Source organism: Hydra vulgaris, chromosome 01, assembly GCF_038396675.1.
Source record: "Hydra vulgaris chromosome 01, alternate assembly HydraT2T_AEP".
NCBI lineage: Eukaryota > Metazoa > Cnidaria > Hydrozoa > Anthoathecata > Hydridae > Hydra > Hydra vulgaris.
Window position 1 is genome coordinate 66,388,797 of NC_088920.1, and position 23,704 is coordinate 66,412,500.

A 23,704-nucleotide genomic window follows, 5' to 3' on the forward strand; every position below is an offset into this window, starting at 1 on the left:
ATTGACGATATGAGAAAATATTGAGTTTATAAAAAAAGCGAACTTTGTGGTCCATTCAGGACCACTCTCCCCTACCATGTTTCGTTTCAGACTTAAAAAAGTACATTTAAATCATTATAAAATAATTTTTCACTATTTAATTTATTCTTATTACATATAAATAAATTTAAACTTGCATCTGTAATTCTAAATGTAATTAAATATTTTGATGTTTAATTTATATATAACATATTTATCAAAATGCATATTTTCAAATATCACTCATATTCTCAAATTACATTGAGAAAATGAGTGATAACCTAAGATTCAATATTACCAAATATGTTTTTAAAGTCATTTGCAAAAACAATTTGTTGTACTAGATTTCTTGATGATAGAGGTAATAATTGTAGGGACAGAAATCGTGTTATTGGCGATCTAGATAGCTGTGTAGAGCGTAAAGTATTTAATTCTAAACTCTACGGAGACTTTTAAAACTAAAATTATGATCTATTAGCCACAATCAAAATTGAGTCAGTGGACATGCGAAATTTAAAAAAGAAAACAGCTTAACGCGAAATCCGAACGAGTCATTCAACTGACTGTTTTCAGAAGATTAGGCGCAATGATAAATTTGTTAAAAGAACTTTTGTCAGAGAGCATTAGATGTGTTATATTTTAACAACAAACAATATTAGAGAAGTTACTTGATTAGCCCAAAATAACATCAGAAAATCAATTTGTATCTTTAAAACGCACACAACTTGTATTAAAACAAAACCCCGAAAAATTTTCTGGGATTTTTTAGTTCTGAAGAACAAAAAAATTTTTTGTATTATCGCTATTGTTTTTGCTTTACCGCTTTTATGTAGAATGTTTTTCTCAAAATCACGTATTTACGTATTGAACATTTGATTTTAAATGTTCCACTTTATTTACGTAATTACTACATCCAAGCTAATTGCGCTCTATTTTTGCCTGAATGTGTTTTTGAATAAACTTTATTGAAATCTTTCCTAACTTTTTAAATTAGCGTGATGTTTTATTTAAAAAAGTTCCTCATACATTCTTATATGGCTTTTTTTAATTTTTAAGTACGACGTCCTTTATTAACTAAAACTATTACCTTATTCTAGGTAGTATTTAAAATGCAAACAGCAAACCGGTAAAATGCTAAGACATTTTAATGACCACTACAGATATGATATTTAAAAAAACGTTTGCTCATCAATTTTTTTATTTAAATTTTGAATTTGATATATTTTATTTAAATTAGATTGTATTTCTTTTAAATTAGATATATTTTATGCTTTTACTTGAAGTCCATAAAATATATAGCAAAAAAAAAAAATTTAAGGGCAAACGAAAAATAAAAAATACTGCAACATTACGAACCAATAGGACCATGGTTCGCAAAAAAGTTAGCATTTTACCGGTTCGCAGTTCGCATTTTACCGACTACCGTTATTTACACAAAACTAATGACTACATAAACCCTTTGAAAGGCTATTACTTTTATCACTGTTAATAATAATATTATTATTGTTGTGGTTATTATAGTTACATTAACAAAAGAAATAACTCATAAATGCATTTTTCATTCTATGTAACAAACATATTACATTTTATAAAACTTAAATCGTATTACTGTTAAAAGTCTCTCGAGAATTCCATGTTGCTATCTTCTTGAGAATCTTCATTAAATAAAGTTTCAAATTGAATTTGGTCTTGAGAATCAGAAGTCTGTTCTTGAATAAATTCTTCATCTTGAACACCTAAAGCATCTTGTTCAGTGCCTGAGGCATCTTGTTCAGTGCCTGAGGCATCTTGTTCAGTGCCTAAGGCATCTTGTTCATTGCCTGAGGCATCTTGTTCAGTGCCTGAGGCATCTTGTTCAGTGGCTAAAGCATCTTGTTCAGTGCCTGAGGCATCTTGTTCAGTACCTGAAGCATCATTTTCAGCAGCTGAAGCATCCTGTTCCACGTCTGAAGCGTCATGAACATCATCTTGAGCACCTAAAGCTTCATTATCAAATGTTTCATCAGCTTCATTATTGACAACTAAATCTTCATCTTGAGATATTGCATCTTCCTGAGCTAGCGATGTTTCATCTTCAGCAAGTGAACTCTCATCCTGAACAAATGGAACTCTTTTGTTTAATGTTTGGGTGTCATATTGAATAAGCTTGTAAACTTTGGGCGGGCTTTGAGTGGTATCCGGATAAAAATTAGCAACTAATTGAGTTTCATCATTAACGATAGGTATTACTTCATCATCATTATTTTCTTCTGATAAAAGATTGTTTTCGCCAACTAAAACCAAACACAAAACTAATAGTTAATTCTAACTACTAAAAAATTAAACCTAACCACAGAAAAGTTAAATACACAAATTAATTTAAAAAACTAATTAAAAAGTAAAAAATTAGTATCAGGTATACAGGCCGCTCCAAAAAGGTGGATTGGGTACGCCCCTCCCCAGCATTGCAATAATTTATCAGTTAAAACAAAGTAACTCCGAAATTGTCAATAAAAAAAAATATTATTTCTTTGAGACTTAAAAAAGCACCCCAATTTAAGCACGAACGGTTAACTGAGCAATACTTTCACTATAAATTTTTATGATTTTTTTGTTTTGTCTTATGTATATTAGTATTTTGAAAAATAACGTTGCAAATAAAAATATAAGAAATTGTGGATGCCCGATGTAGGTCGTAGGATCCTGTCACGATGAAACGTTTAACAGTACAATAAAAATTTAACGAAACATTGCAAACGTTACACATTCAGAAAATAAAAATGTTCAAAAATTAAAGCATTTTTAATATAAATATTTTTCAAATAATTATAAGTTTTTACGTCTTAAAAGCCGGCGTTTGGTCCTAAAGTGACGCCCTTTAAACTTCTTTTGAACGTTAAAAAGAAGTTTTTTTAGACCAAATGCCGGCTGTATAGGTACAACCGTTTTTTAAAAAAAAATAGCTCGTATGAGCTTAGAAAAATATACACTAGAAAAGTAGAAGTTTATAAATATCATAGAAATAACTATAAACATAATATATATAAATAATAAATTTTTTTATAATTAAATGGCTAATGAAATAGTTATATAAAATAATATAGAATAGTAATTATTATCCCTGAACATAATAGGACCAAATAAAAAATTACAAAAACATGATGCATTGTAATATATATATTTTTTAATATTTATTATCTTGTTTATGATTTACATTAACACTTAAAGTGCGCCTTTAAACGTTATTTATAAATCAAAATTGAAAAAATTAATTCTTACGGGCTTCCAAGTCGTCAAGTGTACTCTGGACATCAAATTCATCTATAAAAAAAACAAAAAAAACACAACATAATTTGTAGTTAAAAAATATTTTTTTGTGGCATTTAAAAAAATTAAATGACAGCATTTGTTAACCTTTTGCTATAGGGGCTGAAAAAGCCAGTGAGCAAACGAGAAATGCAATCAAGACTTTCATTTTTTTATGTCAACGTGTCGAAGCGATTTAGTTAAATTAAAAGCTAAAATAAGAGTTCATTTATATACGCAAAAAAGAATTGTCAAGGTTATAATTACATATTGGACAATAACCGCCGATGTCAATCGCGTTACGTAACTGTAAATAGAAAGGTTGTGGGTGGTTTCTACTTGTTTAAAAATTTGCCTGTTTGAAATGCGTTAAAAAATGTCAACGTATTTAACTGACTCAATATTACACATCAAGGAAACATAATATAAAAATAATCTCTTGCGTAACCAATCATTAGTATTTCCTTGAGGTTAAAAAGTAAAAAACAATGCTTAACACAATACGAATTATTCGAAGCATGAAACAAAAAGAGAAAAAATGTTAGAAGCAAAAAAAATGATGATTCACTAAAGTTTTTTTTATCATTTGTTCTTAACTATTATTATTTTTTCTTTACTTTGTGATTTTTTTCATTATTTGTTTTTAACTAATTTGTTTTACTTCCTAAAGTGGAGTACCGATATTTTTAAATGATGAGAACCAGTTATAAAAATGACTAATGAAGTCAATATAGAGTTTTCTCAAAAGCATAATTTAGTTTTCCTTAGTGAAAAATAACTATTAAAAAATATTATCTTAGTTCAAATTGTAGACTTTATAATTGCTAGGTAAAAAACTTATTACTTTTTTAATACTAGTATTAGATATATTTTAATGATAGTGATAATAAAAACAATGTTTGAAATTGTGACGATTTTTATAACATGAATTAATCATATTATCCGTTCATTACGTCATTATTATCTTCAGATGCGTTATTAAATAGTTCATAAAGAAAACTTCAATCGGCGATAAAACTCGAATCAGTGAAATACTAATTGTTTTAAATAATTGTTTTAAATACTTTAGACAAAAAAATATTATTAGATTTAATATTATATTGCATCCTTTCATATTATATATATTAGACTGTAAACTTTGTGAAAACTTATATATATTGATTTAATTTTATCGCAATCTTAATATGTACAGTATTGTGAAAAAGTTAAGAACCACAAAAAAAACAAATCATAATTTATTTTTATTTTTAAATTTTTTTTAACCGAATTTTTCTGGTAAAAAGAATAATAACAATAAATTTTAGAAAATAGACAAACAAAATAAAAAATAATAATAGTGATAAAAACTTTGAAACAAATATAAAAAATGTATTTAAAGTTTTATAGGTAATTTTTATTTTAAAAAAATTGTGAAAAAGTTAAGAACCACAGAATAAAAAACGATAATTTTTACCACCTAATACCGCGTAATTCTACCATGAATTTTCAAGCACTCATTTATACGATTTGGCATTGAGTCTATTAAATTCTCTAAAATATGTTTGGGAACATTTCCAAGTATTGCTGGTAAAATATTGCGCAACTCCTCAAGGCTCCTTGGTGCTTTCTTGGCAATCTCTTTATCAAGCCAACTCCAAAGATTTTCAATGCAATTTAGATCTGGGCTATTTGGTGGCCAAGTTAGACGCTCAATATTTTTACTTTCGAACCATTCAGAGACAATTTTAGCCCTGTGACATGGTGCATTGTCTTGCTGAAAAATGAACGGAACGCTTTGCTCAAGTGCATCAATTGACGGTAACAAGTTGTTATTTAAAATATCGACATAATAAGTAGAGTTGAGTCGACCATCAAATAATTTAAACATACCGAGACCATAATATGTCATGCAGCACCATATTCCAACCGATACGCTACCTTGTTTTGTTCTTTGAACGATACAATCGTGATTATATTTTTCTTTATTAAGGCTGCCTGCGAATCATCATTCGGTTTTTTCGGTTATCAACCTCGATATTCATCTCATCACTGAACATTACTGTCCTCCATTTTTGTTTAGACCATTCTTTGACGCATTGGCAAAATTCTTTTCGCTTTTTTATATGTCGTTTGGTAAGTCGCGGTTTTAGAACAGCTTTTTTCCATAACATATTGTTAGCTAATAGCTTCCTACGCACAAGTGATGCCGAGGCTTGACGTCCATTTGAAAGCTTCCATTCGCTTCTTAATTCATGCGACGACATGGTTCGATTTTTCTTTGCCAACCTGATTAAAAGGCGATCATCATTGGGTGTCGTCAAACGCGGTCTTCCAGAACGATGGCGATCAACGTAAGATTTCGTCTCTTTGAATCTTTTGATGATTGTTAGCACCAAACTATGTGATCGCTTTACTATTCTTCCAATTTCGCGAGCGGATTTAACTTCCTGGTGAAAATGCACCACTTTTACACGATCTTCATAGGTAATAGCTTTTCTGCTCATTTTTTCAAAAGGAAAGAATTTTTTTTTGTTTGAAATTAAATACTTTTTTTAAAAGTATTTAAAAAAATTAATTTTTTTCAAATGTTTTTATTGGTTCTTTGGTAATAACTCAGGTCATTAAAAGAATATTTAAAAAAAAGGGAAAATTAAATTTAAAAAGACGTTTCCGCCGCATTTAGCACAAAAAATTCTTTGTGGTTCTTAACTTTTTCACAAAAAAAATATTAAAAAAAATTAACACATGATATTTAATCTTTATTTTTTATAGGTTCTATTAACTAACTTTCAAAAAAAAAATGTTTTCTTTTTTCTCATGCTATATTTAATATGTTTGAAAAAAAAAGACTATTTTATTATCTTTCGAATAAAAATTAACTAAATTTACTTGAAAAAAAAAATTTTTTTTATTTAGTGGTTCTTAACTTTTTCACAATACTGTATTTAGTAACGAAGGTTAACATGACGGTTGTTATGGAAAGAAGTTTTACCGACAGATGCAACAGGAAATTTTTTTGAAAATTTGACCCAGCTTTGGACAACTTTAATTATTTTTTTGTCTTCAAATTGTTTTATAAATTTTTTAGTATGCTTTATCCAAATATATTATCTATAACAAATGTTACAATGATTTCTATCCAAAACCAGTAATCAGAAAGGGAGGGGGTGCATAACTTTTTGAGTTTTGTTGTTCTTAGGCAACAATCAATGCATCATTTTGCAAAACATTCTTATTTGATGTAAGCGTGAACACACAAGTTTAAAGTTTGCTGAATTCCGGAAAAAAGCCACAATCCCTTCAAGATGAAAAGGTCCCTACAAGGTGCCACAATCCCTACAAGAAGAAAAAAAACGTAAAACTTAAAAGATTTATTTAAAAGTCAGAAATGAATGTAACAAGAATGTTAGTTTAACAAATAAAATAAAAACTTAAAAATAGTTTAGAAAATTTTTCTCAAAAGTTTGAAATTTTAAAACTTACCACGTGATTTTATTTATAATTTTAGGCTTTTGTAGTTTTGAGAAGTAATAAGGTACTGGATAAATCCCAATAAACCATCGTAGTGCTTAAATATAAATGTTAAAAAAGTACTTGATTTTTTTACTTTCGCCAAGTAATCTGGTTCGTATAACTCTTTTTGATATTTTTCGCTATTTAATTTATTAACAAATAGGGTATGTTTACTACATGCAAGATAACTAAAGCTGCAAAACAACTAGTTAATGATACTTATTTAAAGAAGACAGTAGTACTAAAACGACGCAACTTATCTGCTGTAATAAAAAGATAAATCTGGAGTTAATTCTTTTTTGCACCAAATGGATGCAGTAAAATGCAAATTTTTTGTCATAATATATAATGGTTTTTGAATGAAGTACGCCAAAAATTTAGACTCTCCCTTTTGTTTTTGCAATGAGTATTTGTAAGAACATTTCTCATTTCTAAATCAATTTTTAGATATAATTTTGTTTTCTTGCATTTATATTTTAAATATTTTAGATGTCTGAATCTAAAAGTCAAAAAAGATCATATTCAAATAAACATATGATATGGATAATGAAATGGTCTCAACTACATGCTTAAAGAAACCATTATTACCCATAGGTTCTAATCATATTATGGTCAGGTCTGGACAAAATTTAGAAAAGAGTGAGTTTGGTAACATTCAAAGCGTAATTTTATTGGCTTTAACATATTCAAAATGCACTCAAATCCATTTAGGGCAAAAAACTTTATTAAAATTTGACACCCAAATATTGATGAATTTGTATATATACTAGAAATGGAATGGTATTGATGGTAACTGATGGTAGTCGTTCTGTTTGAATTTCTTTTTGGAATTTGCTACCATTCTCATATATTTTTGTTTCCTAATGTGCCTAAAAGTGGGACCTGCTTATTTTTCTCACTTACAAAAATGATGGGGTTAAATTAAACCTCTGCAAAACAATATAAATGTATAATAATAGTAATAATAATAATAATAACAATATTAATAGGAAAATTACAAGAATATAACTATTGTCTAATAACCATACTACTAATTACCATACATATTCAAAACCACCTTCTCTTGTATTCAAATACTTTTTTTTGTATTCAAAAACTACCTGTTCTTGTATTCAAATACTTTTTCTTGTATTTAAATACTAGCTTTTCTTGTATTCAAATATTTTTTCTTGTTTATTAAATACTTTTTCTTGTATTCAAATACTAGATTTTCTTGTTTTCAAATACCTTTTCCTGTATTCAAATTCCTTTTCTTGTATTCAAATACTAGCTTTTCTTGTATTCAAATACCTTTTTTTGTATTCAAATACTTTTTCTTGTAATCAAATACTAGCTTTTTCTGAATTCAAATACCTTTCCTTGTATTCAAATGATTTTTCTTGTATTCAAATACTTTTTTTTGTATTCAAATTCTAGCTTTTGTTGTATTCAAATTCTAGCTTTTGTTGTATTCAAATATTTTTTCTTGTATTTAAATACTTTTTCTTGTATTCAAATACTAGCTTTTCTTGTATTCAATAACCTTCTCTTGTATTCAAATACTTTTTCTTGTATTTAAATACTAGATTTTCTTGTATTCAAATACTACCTTTTCTTGTATTCAAATACTTTTTCTTGTATTCAAATACTACCTTTTCTTGAATTCAAATACCTTCTCTTGTATTCAAATACTTTTTCTTGAATTTGTAATCAAATACCTTTTCTTGTATTCAAATACTAGCTTTTTTGTATTCAAATACTTTTTCTTGTATTAAAACACTACCTTTTCTTGTATTCAAATACTACCTTTTCTTTCATTCAAATTCTTTTTCTTGTACCCAAATATTAGCTTTTCTTGTATTCAAATACTACCCTTTCTTGTATTTAAATACTTTTTCTTGTATTCAAATACCTTTTCCTGTATTCAAATTCTTTTTCTTGTATTCAAATAATGGCTTTTCTTGTATTCAATTACCTTTTCTTGTATTCAAATACCTTTTCTTGTGTTCAAATACCTTTTCTTGTGTTCAAATACTAACTTTTTTTGTATTGAAATACTACCTTTTCTTGAATTCAAATACTACCTTCTATAATACTTCTTCTATTTAAATACTACCTTTTCTTGTATTCAAAAACTAGCTTTTCTTGTATTCAAATACCTTTTCTTGTATTCAAATTCTTTTTCTTGTATTCAAATACTTTTTCTTGTATTCATATACTACCTTGTATTCAAATACCTTTTCTTGTGTTCAAATACTAACTTTTTTTGTATTGAAATACTACCTTTTCTTGAATTCAAATACTACCTTCTATAATACTTCTTCTATTTAAATACTACCTTTTCTTGTATTTAAATACTAGCTTTTCTTGTATTCAAATATTTTTTCTTGTTTATTAAATACTTTTTCTTGTATTCAAATACTAGATTTTCTTGTTTTCAAATACCTTTTCCTGTATTCAAATTCCTTTTCTTGTATTCAAATACTAGCTTTTCTTGTATTCAAATACCTTTTCTTGTATTCAAATACTTTTTCTTGTATTTAAATACTAGCTTTTCTTGTATTCAAATATTTTTTCTTGTTTATTAAATACTTTTTCTTGTATTCAAATACTAGATTTTCTTGTTTTCAAATACCTTTTCCTGTATTCAAATTCCTTTTCTTGTATTCAAATACTAGCTTTTCTTGTATTCAAATACCTTTTCTTGTATTCAAATACTTTTTCTTGTATTTAAATACTAGCTTTTCTTGTATTCAAATATTTTTTCTTGTTTATTAAATACTTTTTCTTGTATTCAAATACTAGATTTTCTTGTTTTCAAATACCTTTTCCTGTATTCAAATTCCTTTTCTTGTATTCAAATACTAGCTTTTCTTGTATTCAAATACCTTTTCTTGTATTCAAATACTTTTTCTTGTATTTAAATACTAGCTTTTCTTGTATTCAAATATTTTTTCTTGTTTATTAAATACTTTTTCTTGTATTCAAATACTAGATTTTCTTGTTTTCAAATACCTTTTCCTGTATTCAAATTCCTTTTCTTGTATTCAAATACTAGCTTTTCTTGTATTCAAATACCTTTTCTTGTATTCAAATACTTTTTCTTGTATTTAAATACTAGCTTTTCTTGTATTCAAATATTTTTTCTTGTTTATTAAATACTTTTTCTTGTATTCAAATACTAGATTTTCTTGTTTTCAAATACCTTTTCCTGTATTCAAATTCCTTTTCTTGTATTCAAATACTAGCTTTTCTTGTATTCAAATACCTTTTCTTGTATTCAAATACTTTTTCTTGTATTTAAATACTAGCTTTTCTTGTATTCAAATATTTTTTCTTGTTTATTAAATACTTTTTCTTGTATTCAAATACTAGATTTTCTTGTTTTCAAATACCTTTTCCTGTATTCAAATTCCTTTTCTTGTATTCAAATACTAGCTTTTCTTGTATTCAAATACCTTTTCTTGTATTCAAATACTTTTTCTTGTATTCAAATACTAACTTTTCTTGTATTCAAATACCATTTCTTGTATTCAAATACTTTTTCTTGTATATAAATACTACCTTTTCTTGTATTCAAATACTAGCTTTTCTTGTATTCAAATATTTTTTCTTGTATTCAAATACTTTTTCTTGTATTCAAATACTAGCTTTTCTTGTATTCAAATAAATTTTCTTGTATTCAAATACTACCTTATCTTGTATTCAAATACTTTTTTTTGTATTCAAATAATACCTTTTCTTGTATTCAAATACTTTTTCTTGTATTCAAATACTAGCTTTTCTTTTATTCAAATACTTTTTTTTTTATTCAAATACTTTTTCTTGTATTCAAATACTAGCTTTTCTTGTATTCAAATACTTTTTCTTGTATTCAAATACTTTTTCTTGTATTCATATACTACCTTTTGTTGAATTCAAATACTACCTTATCTTATATTCAATTACTACCTTTTCTAGTATTCAAATACTTTTTCTTGTATTCAAATACTTTTTCTTGTATTCAAATACCTTTTCTTATATTTAAATACTTTGTCTTGTAATCAAATACTAGCTTTTCTTGTATTGAAATACTACTTTTTCTTGATTTCAAATACTACCTTTTCTTGTATTCAAATATAACCTTTTCTTGTATTCAAATACTTTTACTTGTATTTATATACTTGCTTTTTCTGTATTCAAATACATTTCCTTGTATTCAAATACTTTTTCTTGTATTCAAATACTACCTTTTCTTGTATTCAAATACCTTTTCTTGTTTTCAAATACTTTTTCTTTTACTAACTTTACTTTTACTTTTACTTTTTCTTTTACTTTTTCTTGTATTCAAATTCTAGCTTTTCTTGTATATAAATTTTTTTTCTTGTATTCAAATACTACCTTTTCTTGTATTCAAATACCTTTTCTTGTATTCAAATACTAGCTTTTCTTGTATTCAAATACCTTTTCTTGTATTCAAATACTAGCTTTTCTTGTATTCAAATACCTTTTCTTGTATTTAAATACCGTTTCTTGTATTCAAATACCTTTTCTTGTATTCAAATACCTTTTCTTGTATTCAAATACCTTTTCTTGTATTCAAATACTACCTTTACTTATATTCAAATACTACCTTTTCTGGTATTCAAATACCTTTTCTTGTATTTAAATACTTTTTCTTGTATTCAATTACTTTTTCTTGTATTCAAATACCTTTTCTTGTATTCAAATACTAGCTACCTTTTCTTTTATTTAAATACTAGCTACCTTTTCTTGTATTTAAATACTTTCTACCTTTTCTTGTATTCAAATACTAGCTACCTTTACTTGTATTCAAATACTAGCTATTTTTTTTTTGTATTCAAATACTAGCTACCTTTTCTTGTATTCAAATACTAGCTACTTTTTCTTGTATTCAAATACTAGCTACCTTTTCTTGTATTCAAATACTAGCTACTTTTTCTTGTATTCAAATACTAGCTACCTTTTCTTGTATTCAAATACTAGCTACCTTTTCTTGTATCAAATACTAGCTACTTTTTCTTGTATTTAAATGCTAGTTACGTTTTCTTGTATTCTAATACTAGCTACCTTTTTTTGTGCTACAAATGAACTTTAGAAAATTGTACATATAGTTTGAGCAAGCTCACTATTTAACTCAATATAGATTAGTATAGCTGTCTTACTTTGACCAAAAAGCGCAAAAGTAGTATCACATCCTCTCCATACATGGATAATTAACAAATATTTTTTCACGAAACCTGATGGATTGTTTTTTATGCTGATTGCTTACAAATCTTTATTGATTTTCTTCTTAGCTTTGCGATGTAAAAAAAAGATGACGATTAGTTTGATCTAACATGTGAACCAACGTCACAAAAATATCTGTAAAAATTAGCAATAATAGTTGCATATTTTACATTTTGTACAAGTTCCATTCCTTTCATAGCGATTGTTCTATCGGTTTCCGTTTACATTTCACTACAATATGATTTTTTTCTCTTCATTCTCAATGCTTTAATCAAAGCTGTTTTATTACTGCTGTTTGACAGAAATTCAGATTGTTTTCAGTTGATTTTTTTGGTTGGAATACAATGTTGGCGAATCTTTTCTCTTTCTTTTGACGTTTGTAAACTTTAATGGATGATTTTTAACAATCAAAAATAATGGAGATATAATTATCGTACCTTTTTAACATATATACAATGTTGTTCCATGATATTTGAATATGTGGCAGGTAGATTCCAAAAAACAGCAAAGCTCCATTGTCAAATATATATGTTGTGTCACAGACAACAGAGAATACTTTGTTAAAATTGTGAAACCCTTTATGAGTTTTCTAAAATGCTTTGCTTTGTTGAATTATCTCATTATGTCATCTTTGAAAGGAGATGTGGGTTAATTCACGTTTGAAGCAGTCAGTCATCTCATTGGCTCAGTCAAATCACAAAAAATTAGAGTCTACGTGGGCTGCATTGCCATTAACTTTACTGCAGCAATGTGGCAAGTATTTTGATCTGCTTTGAACGCTTGATAACTACTTGTTTGACTGCAAGTATTATCAAGACTGTTTCGTATCTCCAAACCAACCTTTTCAGCTTGACTACAACCAATTTTAGTTCGTAGATCAGTAAAAAATAGATCTAAGCATCGATTCTTGAAACTCGAAAGGATTAAATAGTATAAGATGTTTCTCTAATGCTATAAAACCTTTAGTATCTCTTTTTTGCTGCGACTCGCTAGGTTTAAAATGCTGTTGACTGCTCTAAAAACGATGCTTTGTCAGTGTTGATATTGCAAATATATATATATATATATATATATATATATACATATATATATATATATATATATATATATATATATATATATATATATATATATATATATATATATATATATATATATATATATATATATATGTATGTATGCATTTGTAATTTATTGAATATAAATCAAGACAACTGATCTTATTAATGCACAAAACATAATCTCTTCAGTTTATGATATTTGTCTTTACATCCAAATATGCTGTGGTCTTTGTTATGATGGTGAAGGGGCGAATCTGGAAAGTTAATAGTTGTGTTATCTAGTATTAAATCTATAAATTTAAAAGGTCTTTTTGTTCACTACGCGTGCTATAAACTTGATTTAGTTTTTGGTAAATCATGGAATGTGTAAAGTGTTTGAAATGTACAAGCTATCTCAATAGGTTCATTTTTTCTTATCAAGCAAAATTAGTTGATACATGTTAAACTATATGGGTTTAGAAAAAAGTGGTCTAGATGTTTTTCACTTAATGAAAGAAATCACAGACAATAAAGGTATTACCACTCTCTACTGGCTAAAGAGATTGAATTAAAATATAGGCACCACCCATAAAAAAATTATACATCTATCCCTGTATATTAATAAATATAGTTCAATTAAAACTATAAAATTTTAAACAAGTTTTAAATTTCTTTTTTGCTTTTCAAAGTTTGTTAACCTGTTGATCAGGTGATTAACGTGGGAAAGAAAGATATTAATACCTTAATTCATTATTCAAAAGTGCACAACGACAAAAATTTTGAAGAAAAACTAAAGGAAAAAAACACGGTAACAGCGCATGTGTGATTATACTAACCTAAAACGAAAAAGTTTAAAATGTTGAACAGAAAGCCCCCAAAAAAAATAAAGATTGCGTTCCGTAACTTGTTTCCTTATTTACTTAATCTTTTGCTTGTGTCATTAAACCTCAATTATTTTTAAACAAAATGCTTGTAAACAAAATGAATTTGTAACTTAAAGTAATACGTTCAGCTGGGAGCAATGCTTCTTTTGTGGCAGCATGTTATTACCTGATCCTTTTGTGGCAACCTGTTATTACCTGATCCTTTTGTGGCAACCTGTTATTACCTGATCCTAAACATTGTGATCGTAAAGCCTTAATATAAGTGCGTAAAATTACATTCAAACAAAGTATGCTAAAATTTTGCGAAGAAAAAAAATCAAATGAAAAAAAAATACAGAACCAAGCAATATTAATAAAATTACCAACTTCAAATGTAACTTTTAATCAGCCTTTATAGTTGAAACTTTACGAAATTGTAAAATTAAAGCAATTGGATATAGTTATTCAATTGCTAGGGTTCCATACATTCATGAGCTTTTAGGAAGTATTGGTATGGTTATAGATAGAGGTGATTTTAGGGGTGTGTGGAATACCGCCCGCCCTCCCCCTCCCCCCCCCCATCCTCATCCAAAATAAGGTGATTTTCAAGTTATAGTTGGTTTTATTACGAATTTAGTTGGCTGATCGGGTATTTGACACAATTAAGTCGGGTAAATTTTAGTTTTGCGTACTTTTTTTGGTGTAGCGGAATAGTGTTGCAAAATTTTCATTATCGCAAATTTTGAATGTTGCAAATTTGATTGTCAAAAACGTAAAAAGGAATAGTGTCGCAAATTATCGCATTATTGATTGTCGAATAATAGAATAAGAATAATGTTGCCAATGAATTTAATAAATAGTGTTGAAAATAGAAAAAATGAAGTGTAATGAATAGTAACAAAAATAAAAATATAATAATAGCTTTTAATGTGTGTTTAGATATCATGTCTGATGTCATACTGAAATAGCCTGCTGCCGAGGGCTTCAGCATATACACCAACTATCTTATAGCCTGCTGTCGCAAAGGAGTGCTGTTACATCGACTGAGGGTTTGGGATTTTGTAGCAATCTTTTCTTTTGTTATTCTTTGTTTTTTTCTTTTTTTGCGTGTATAAAAGCTATATGCTACAAAGATAAGCAAAACAAGTAAGCAATTGCTGAAATTAACTATCTGCGACACTATTCCGTTTTTACTATTTGCAACATTATTTTTTTTTTTTTTTTTCGACACTATTCATTAAATTCGTTTGAGACACTATTTGTTTTTTTTTTGCGACATTAGGCCTTTTAATATATTCGACACAATTCTGAGGTTCATTTTTCAGTACTATTCCTATCACCCCTTTTTTTATTTTTCTATATGAAGCCAGTCAGTACATTTTAAGAATTTACCCGCTCCCCTGATTTTATTTATAGAATTGCCTCTGGTTAAAGAGGGATGAAGAATAAATAGATTACTCAAAGTTATTTATGCAAGCAACTCCGTCACACATACAATGACTGGTAAAGCAGTAGCTAGAGCACGAGGAGCTCACTTCTTATTTGATTCCGCTTTGATGGGTCTACTTTTTAAAACAAGCCCTCTGGTAATGAAGCTAAAAGTTCCTCCATAGCAAAATGTATCAAGATCTGGTCAAAGGAAATTTGAATTTAGAAGTCATATACTGTACATTGTATTCATATAGGACAAAAATTTTGTGGAAATTTTAAAATTACAGCTTTCAAGTTCATCCAAAACAGTAAAACTATAAATGCAATATCTCATATACATTAGTGTTATTAAAATATTTATCAGTGTAGAGAGAACTAGGAACTGGCAAGAACATCTGAAAGCCGTAAGGCTTATGCTTAATTTATTTTCCGCAACGGTATACATAAACTGTCAAAAGCGTTGGTTATATCTTTAATCTATGCATTAAAATAACTCAAAGCACCCTTGGTTTTATGAGAAGTACTGCAAATCAGGTTACAATTGCATCAGACGCACGGATCGCTGATGGGCTAGCCGTTGGTCTGAATTATTAATTGAACAGTGCATAGTGAGAGATATATGTTAAAGACTACATGGAATATTTGGATCAGTATAATGCACGAGTGCAGAGCAACTGATTGATTGTCAACAATAAAATTGAATGATTCAATGTCAATATATGTGTATACATATATATTTATATATATATATATATATATATATATATATATATATATATATATATATATATACATATGTATATATATATATATTTATATATATATATATATATATATATATATATATATATATATATATATATATATATATATATATATATATATATATATATATACATATATATATGTATATATATATATATACATATATATATATATATATATATATATATATATATATATATATATATATATATATATATATATATATGTATATATGTGTATATATATATATATATACATATATATGTATATATATATATATATATATATATATATATATATATATATATATATATATATATATATATATATATATATATATATATATATATATATATATACATAAAAAAATAACATTTCATTAACAAATTAAAGCATAAAACTAACATGTTTAAACTTTCATTTTAAAGCAATTTATTCTTTTTCTTTTTTTATTTGCAATGGATTAAAAGCTTTTATTTCGGAAAATCTTAAAAGAAAAGCATTTTTTTTAAAACAGGAGATTTTTTTATGACTCTTTCTTTATGACGGAGCTTGTAAATGTAAATTTATATAAGTGTTTGGTTTTATAAGCTTTTTATAGCAATGAGTTCATAATTTTAAATGAAAATAAACTACTTTATATTAAATGCACTAAATTTAGCTTTTTCAACTACATTCGATAAACTTCGCTTTATTTAAATATGAAAAGCTGATAACTTTTAAAACTAGAGATTTTATAAAATATATATCGGGGAACATGTAAGAAAAATTTGGGAGCTAACAATTTATAGATAAAAGAAAATTGCTTAAATTTTTGAATGATCCCAAAAATGTAAAAAATCAAATAATCTACTAAATCCTCAAAAAAAAATCATTTTTAAGATTGTCTTTACTGAACTCATCAACCAAGTAACAGCTTCCTTAAATTTTTACATTTTTTACATCGCCCTATTTTTAGGAGGGTGACAAATTGTTTGTTTATGCGACACAAAGATCGCAAAAAGTGACCAACGGAGCCGTCCAGTTACGTAAACCTGGGAGATGTGAAAATAGAAGATTCTAGATGATGTCATTGGTTGAGAATCATAAATGAATGTAAAGACTATTTTGTAGGAGGAATAAAATTTTAGGACTCAGGGATAGGGTAAACAATAATTCACGCTCTAGTCATCCAAAACAAATGATAAAACAATGGTCTATGAGTAAACAAGTCAATATAGATCCGCTGGTTTATTAACGGCAACCATTGCAAAAAATTTCGCACCATACAAAAATAATAAAATAAAATAAGTAAATAACAAAATCTTAGGTAAAACGATAAAAAACGAAAGTACGGGCAATAGAAAAAAAAAAATAGGCTAATAAATGTGCTACTATTTATGGTCTTAACTTTAGATAATAAATTAAAAACTGATAATCACCTGTGTGAGATAAAAGTATATAAATGTCGTTAATGTAACAAATTCATAATATAAAGCTCACAAAGCGCTACAATACGTGGGTGTAAGAGGTAAAAAAATGTTGAAGGATAAAAAACACTGTTATTAAAATTTCAATGTGATCTCAACTGATTCCCATTCTATAGGTCCTAAATAATTACCAAAATCATTTTTTAAATTGTTTAATGACTAGAAATGATAGATGTAAATTCTGAGTTTTACGGTTTTGTACACAAATGTGTATTTACATAAAAACAGCGCCATCTAGAATTTCAATATTTTTTAATATAATGTAATAATTGGTACACAAATAATTTCCATTGGACATTTTTAAAAATTAGCATCATTCCCAATGAACATTGTTAGCGATTGATATAATTTCCTATGGACAATATTATTAGTTGGTATAATTCTCAATGCATTTGGTTCACAAATAATTCCATTTAGAAATTTTTTTTGAAGAAAAAATTTTTAAATGAAATTATTTTTGCACAAAGGAATTCTAGTTTGATATGTAATATGATACGTGAGGAAAAAATGACTTCATAGATTTTTGATTCAAGTGTAAAATATAGTATAAGAAAAACAGAAAAAACGGAACAGAATAAGTAAAAATAGAAAAACAGAAACTTACAGAAAGGTGGAGGTATATTTACCTATTGAAGTACCCGCTGAGGGATTTACCTCAGAGACAGCTTCCAACTAATGGTGATATTCTAAGGTACCTTCAATTTATCCTTCGATAGTCACAGGTTAAATACCAACTCACCTCTACTAATGTTGGTTGGAAATTGATATCGAAATCCAAAGATCTTGTTTGTGAAAATGGTGTTTGTACAGATCCTGATAATTCTTGCTTGGTAACTAGGATTAAAAAAATTTGAGATAATGCTGGATTTGTCAAGAAATTTGTTGTTACTGGTTACAATATAAAGACAAAAACTATTAAATTTAATTTTAAATACAAGAAATTGATTAAATTGTCTTCTCTAAACTGGGACAGCAGTCTTGATAAGCAATCAAAGTTAGAGAAAGATTTTCTCACAGAATCTTATCAGCTTTTTGATATCTCGACTAAGAATTTTGAAAAAGATATTCTTGCTGATAGATTGAGAACAGATGATGCCAAGCTGGAAGATATAAAATAAGTTCATTAAATAACACTTTTTTAAGTAGTAAGATTTTCTTTCCGATTTAAAGTAACTTAAGTAATAGCATATTATTTCCTTTCAAATATTTACGCTGAACTCTTTCCATGGTTTAGTCATGTTCCAAAAAAACTAGAACAATTATTAATTTATTTATAAATGTCTTAACTAATTTGAGTATTTTTCAGTTTTTATGAAGACCAGAAGTTGGATAGGAAAGAATATATAGGAACAAAAGTTGATGGCGACTACGGTATGAGAGTACTGAATGCAAATAGGAGAAAGAATAAGCTAGATGAGTTGAGAGATAAAGAATTAGAGAGACAGAAAAACTTAAAAAAATATCAATGATGTTTTTTTGTCACATGACTCCATGACAGAAGAGATTCAATTCAGCAGTGAGGAAAAAAAGTCAAACGAGGACTCTGAAATCAGCGAGGAAGAAGATTTCCTGCGTATCGGTCGGAAACGCAGGTGTAGTATTATTTTAATAACATAGTTGTAGTTTTCACAAATCAAAGCTGTTTTATTGAAAAGTATAAAACTATAAATAGGTAGAAAAGTATTATAAAATGATTCTGGAGATAAGATACCTAGGTACAATTCTGGAGATAAGATACCTAGGTACAATTCTGGAGATAAGATAAATCTAACAGTGAATGTTGAAAAGCTCATTGAATGTACTGCTATTCCAGCAACAAAGTTCAATGTTAGCGTACGACCTCATCTGGAAATTTTAAGTGAAGTATTTAAAGCTAGAGGTATAGAAATTAATGATAAACCGCTTTTACAAAGCACACTTCATAGAATAAAGTTCAAATATATAGAACTTGAAGGAGACTTGGAGTAGATTTCAATAACAAATCATCTTAAAAGCCGACGGCTTATTCTTCATTTTAATACCAAACTGTTAGAACAAATTACCACTGGGCTTAACATTATTCAAAAAATTGAGCGACTTGTAGTCTCAGTGAGCTCCCCGGATGACGGTACCATGAAAGATCATCTTTTAGGTGTTGTTCAATCTCCCTCTTCAAAGGGAGTTGACCAAACAGAAAAATCCTTTAAAATATTACGGATGTAAAGAGCAGATCATTGGTATATGCTGTGGTACAACTGCAAGCAATACAGGTGGAGTCAATAAAGCAGTCCGGATTCATACAGGTTTTTTGAAATTACCAATGTTGTGGATAATGTGTAGGAGACACATATATAAAGTAGATGTATCTCACTATATGGCTGTTCTTACTGGTGAGAAAAATAAAGATTCAAGAAGAGCTCTTTATGTCAAACTAAAGAACAAGTGGCCTGAATTCTGCGAGAAAGATAATAATGACAAAAGAGATGATCTGATGATTGGCTCTGTCCTTCGCACTGTTGCAGAAGAAACTAAGACTTTTTTGACTAATGCAACTACTGATATGGTGTTTTCAAGGAATGATTATGGTATTGTTTGTATGATTGCCTTATTCTTCCTTGGAACGGAAGTACAAGATTTTAAGTTCCATCAACCTGGCGCCTGTCACGAGGCAAGGTTTTTAGCAGATACGATCTACATTTTGACTCTTTATATGACCAAAGATATCAGTAATATCCTGACAGAAAATGAAGTACTGCAGTTGAAGGATGAACGTTTGTTCATTGCAATTTGCTATGTTCCATGGTTTTTGAAATTTTTTTTAGGATTTCTGACTACAATGATTTGAATGCTATCCAGACAACCTATGCATTGAGAAAAGTCAGTAAAAAGATTGGAAATACTTTGCTTTTCAGCATGGGACGCCATACGTGGTACTTAACTCCGTAGCTCTGTGTTTTTTCCTTTGGGAATAAAGAAGTTTCTTCTGAAACTAAGGTAAAGATGCTGTAAGCCCTGATTGATTTTCAAGAGCAAAATGAATTTCAGCGTTGTAAACCATCAAATTTACAAATTGGAGAGACTAAGCTACCTTCTCTTCAAACATTTTAAAATATTAAGAGCAAGTATAAAAGAATGGCTCAATAATAGTCTTAATACTATAGATGTTTTTGACCATTCTCAGTTGCTAGATTTTATTGTATGGATCAAAAACATATCTGTTGTAATTGATGGTGCAGGAAACATTAGGCTCATTAAAGATTTTATTTCAGCTACTAGAGATGAGGATCACCTTCAAAATGTATCTTTTGTGGGTTGGCAACTAGGTTCTTAGGTAGAACCTAGTTGACAACTAAGCCATATTTTTTGCCACATAATTATTTCTTCATCAAGGAAATTTAAATCAGGAATTGCATTGTGGCTTTTTATATTATTTCAGATAGCTTCACTAAGGTTTTCAAGCAGATTATAGAAGGTACAAAACTTGACAATAACTCAACTGTGTCTAATGATTTAAATTTATCTTTCAATTCAATTAATACATGATCTACAAATGAAATGATGAGAGACCTTTTGAAAGATTCTTAAAACGTTTTAAAGGCGGATTCACTCGATGAAATAGTTGGCCTGTGTGTACTCGTGCGTTACTGGCTTTACATTTGATTTTTTAGCAAGAATTGATGCATGCTTATATATTCGTTTGGCTAAAATATTTGAGTCTTTTCTCGTGATTTCTATTATTGAGATGAAAGTTTTAACACACTTAAATACATATATAATGTCACTAGATTCTTGAAACTTAGCTCGAGGCTCACGAAGAAACCACATAGTTTTACTGTAGTGTAACTAGTTATATAATAAAATCAAAACTTCTAAACACTTTTAAAAAGACAGTGCTTGACGTTTGTCTTCAGCAACCCACTCATGCAGCATATTTATTATTGTTATCAGAAACAAATGAGCTAAACGAAAATTTTTCCAACCCCCTATATTTTAAACGCATCTTGTAACACAAATATCAGTAAGAACTACTCAATATTTGAAATTGGTTTTCGTTTCGGTACACGAAATTAAAAAGTTCTGTTTGCTTTGTGCTTCTTTTCATCCATTTTGTAAACTCTTTTCTAATATCTAATACATTTCTTCTTTCAGGAATTTTGCAAGAATGACTTATAACCAAATTCAGTTTATGACTCGCGCAATGGTTGTATATTGCTTTTGGTTGAATGTTCAGAAATTGGGCTTTTGCACCTGATAACGAAGCTGCCATTGATGCTGCACCATCGCATCCTTAGCCTCTCATATTTTCAATATATAAATTAAGGTCATGTAATGTTTGCTTATTTTTAATAAATGTATTTTTGACTCTCCAACTTTACAAATGCTAAAAAATCTTCGCGTATCTCATGCTTTTTATTAACAAATCTTAGTACAAGAGATAGTTGCTCTATGTGGCGAGAATTAATTGCATCTGCAAAACAAACAAAAAAGGACAGAAAAATATTTTCTTTTATTTCTTTTATTGTAAAAGCTTTTTACCATACCTTTTCCTGAAACCGAGAAAAAACCGAGAATCTCAAACCGAGAATCTCAAACCGAGAATCTCCGAGAATTTTAAACCTTTGTTGAAGTATAACGAGCATTTTTCATTTTTGGACTTAACAAATGTTCTTACAATTCACTGTTAGAATCTTCCATTAATTTAAACAATGAAAGAAAGTTACCAACATTTTCAAATTTATCTTCATTTTCAAGCATACCACACAGAGGTACAATTTGTTTTCCACAATCAATGACAACCTACATTATATGTTTCAATATTTGTGTATTGCATTTGATTCGTTCAGCAAGTTCTTTACTTAGTTGACTGTCAACTCTAAAAGAAAAATTTTCAAGTTTTGATTAAATAGTATTCGTCCAAACTACGTTTGTGATAAACTCTATTTTTGTGATAATCTAATTTTTCTTTATCCCAATTATTAAAGGGTTTGTTAACAAAATAACCCCTTATTATTTCTTTCTTTAAATACAAAGCACAAGGGCTGCAAAACAAACCTTGTTGCACAACAGAATAGCATGTCCAATTAACATTCACACCTTTTCTTTTTTGAAACTTATTAAACTAAATAATTTATAGGAATAAAAAAATATTTATAAGTATATACGATCGTATTTAGGTTGGAAATGGAAAGGTTTTTTAACGTTAAATATCGACGTTTAGTTGACGTCACAAATTAACGTTGATTTAACGTCAGCATTAACGTTGGTTAGACGTTGTGTAAATGTTAGAAATGGAAAGGTTTTTCAACGTTAAATAACGACATAAAGTTGTCGTCGCAAACTTACGTTAATTTAACGTTGGCTAAACGTTTGTTGAAAGTCAGCACTAACGTTGGTTAGGCGTTATTTTAAGGTTAGAAATAATTTAACGTCGTGTGAATTACTCTCCAAAAAAATACATTTATTTATCATTTACATTATCTAATAATAAAACTCTACAAATATAAATACATATAATTTCTGAAACATAATTATTGCAAATCATTCCGGTTCCGAAACATAACTTAAGTTATGTTTCGATCTTTGTGCAAGCAATGAAACATCAATTGATGTTTCTTTGCTTGCACAAGGATCGTTAGATGAAGCATCAATCGATGATCTCCGACGACCTTGACCTGCTTTGTCCGGAGCATATTTTAAAACATACATAATTTCTTTTTTAATATGCTCTCGTGTAGTGTCTCCATGTATAATTAATACAGCATCTAAACAATTAACAAGGATATAAAAAGTTTAAGTCACGTAAATATTTCACACTTATTTCATTTTTCTGATCTTTCAAAAAAATTAATGCAAAAATGTGAATATGCAATGAAAATGATATGTAAAACGATATGTAATAAAAATGTTTTCAAATAATAATTCACCTGTCACAGCCTCGCACAACTTTAGTTGTTGAAATGAAGACTTTTCGGGCCGGTTGATATTGCTTTCCTTTTTATTTTGCCCCTTCATATTAAAATGGGCCAAAGCTTCATAGCTAAAAACACTACAAAAAAAATAACACATTATAGTATGTGCAGTATTTACACACATTTAACACTTATATTTATATGTAGTATTTACATAAAAAAAAGTTTATAAATATATTTTCAAT

The 23,704-nt window shown here is 27.9% G+C and overlaps 3 protein-coding genes across 3 annotated transcripts in view; all 3 read right to left on the bottom strand.

The window, feature by feature from the left end:
* Positions 1 to 1,563: 1,563 nt before the first annotated feature.
* LOC101236174 (uncharacterized) lies at positions 1,564 to 3,577 on the bottom strand. Its single transcript, XM_065788972.1, has 3 exons — positions 3,412 to 3,577; positions 3,277 to 3,318; positions 1,564 to 2,291 (listed from the first exon to the last, which is right to left on the bottom strand). The coding sequence occupies exons 1-3, from the start codon at positions 3,470 to 3,472 to the stop codon at positions 1,630 to 1,632; spliced, it is 765 nt and encodes a 254-aa protein (XP_065645044.1). The 5' UTR covers positions 3,473 to 3,577; the 3' UTR covers positions 1,564 to 1,629.
* A 1,690-nt stretch (positions 3,578 to 5,267) lies between these two features.
* Positions 5,268 to 5,786, bottom strand: LOC136074647 (uncharacterized). The gene has a single exon (XM_065786986.1). The coding sequence runs from the start codon at positions 5,784 to 5,786 to the stop codon at positions 5,268 to 5,270; it is 519 nt and encodes a 172-aa protein (XP_065643058.1).
* A 17,227-nt stretch (positions 5,787 to 23,013) lies between these two features.
* The window catches only part of LOC136074947 (uncharacterized), a 2,768-nt gene continuing 2,077 nt past the window's right edge, over positions 23,014 to 23,704 (bottom strand). The window contains exons 6-7 of the mRNA XM_065787145.1: positions 23,475 to 23,596; positions 23,014 to 23,312 (exon numbers count right to left, since the gene is read on the bottom strand). Of these exons, the coding sequence (XP_065643217.1) occupies positions 23,089 to 23,312; positions 23,475 to 23,596 (346 nt within the window). The 3' untranslated portion in view covers positions 23,014 to 23,088. The remainder of the gene's footprint in view (positions 23,313 to 23,474; positions 23,597 to 23,704) is intronic.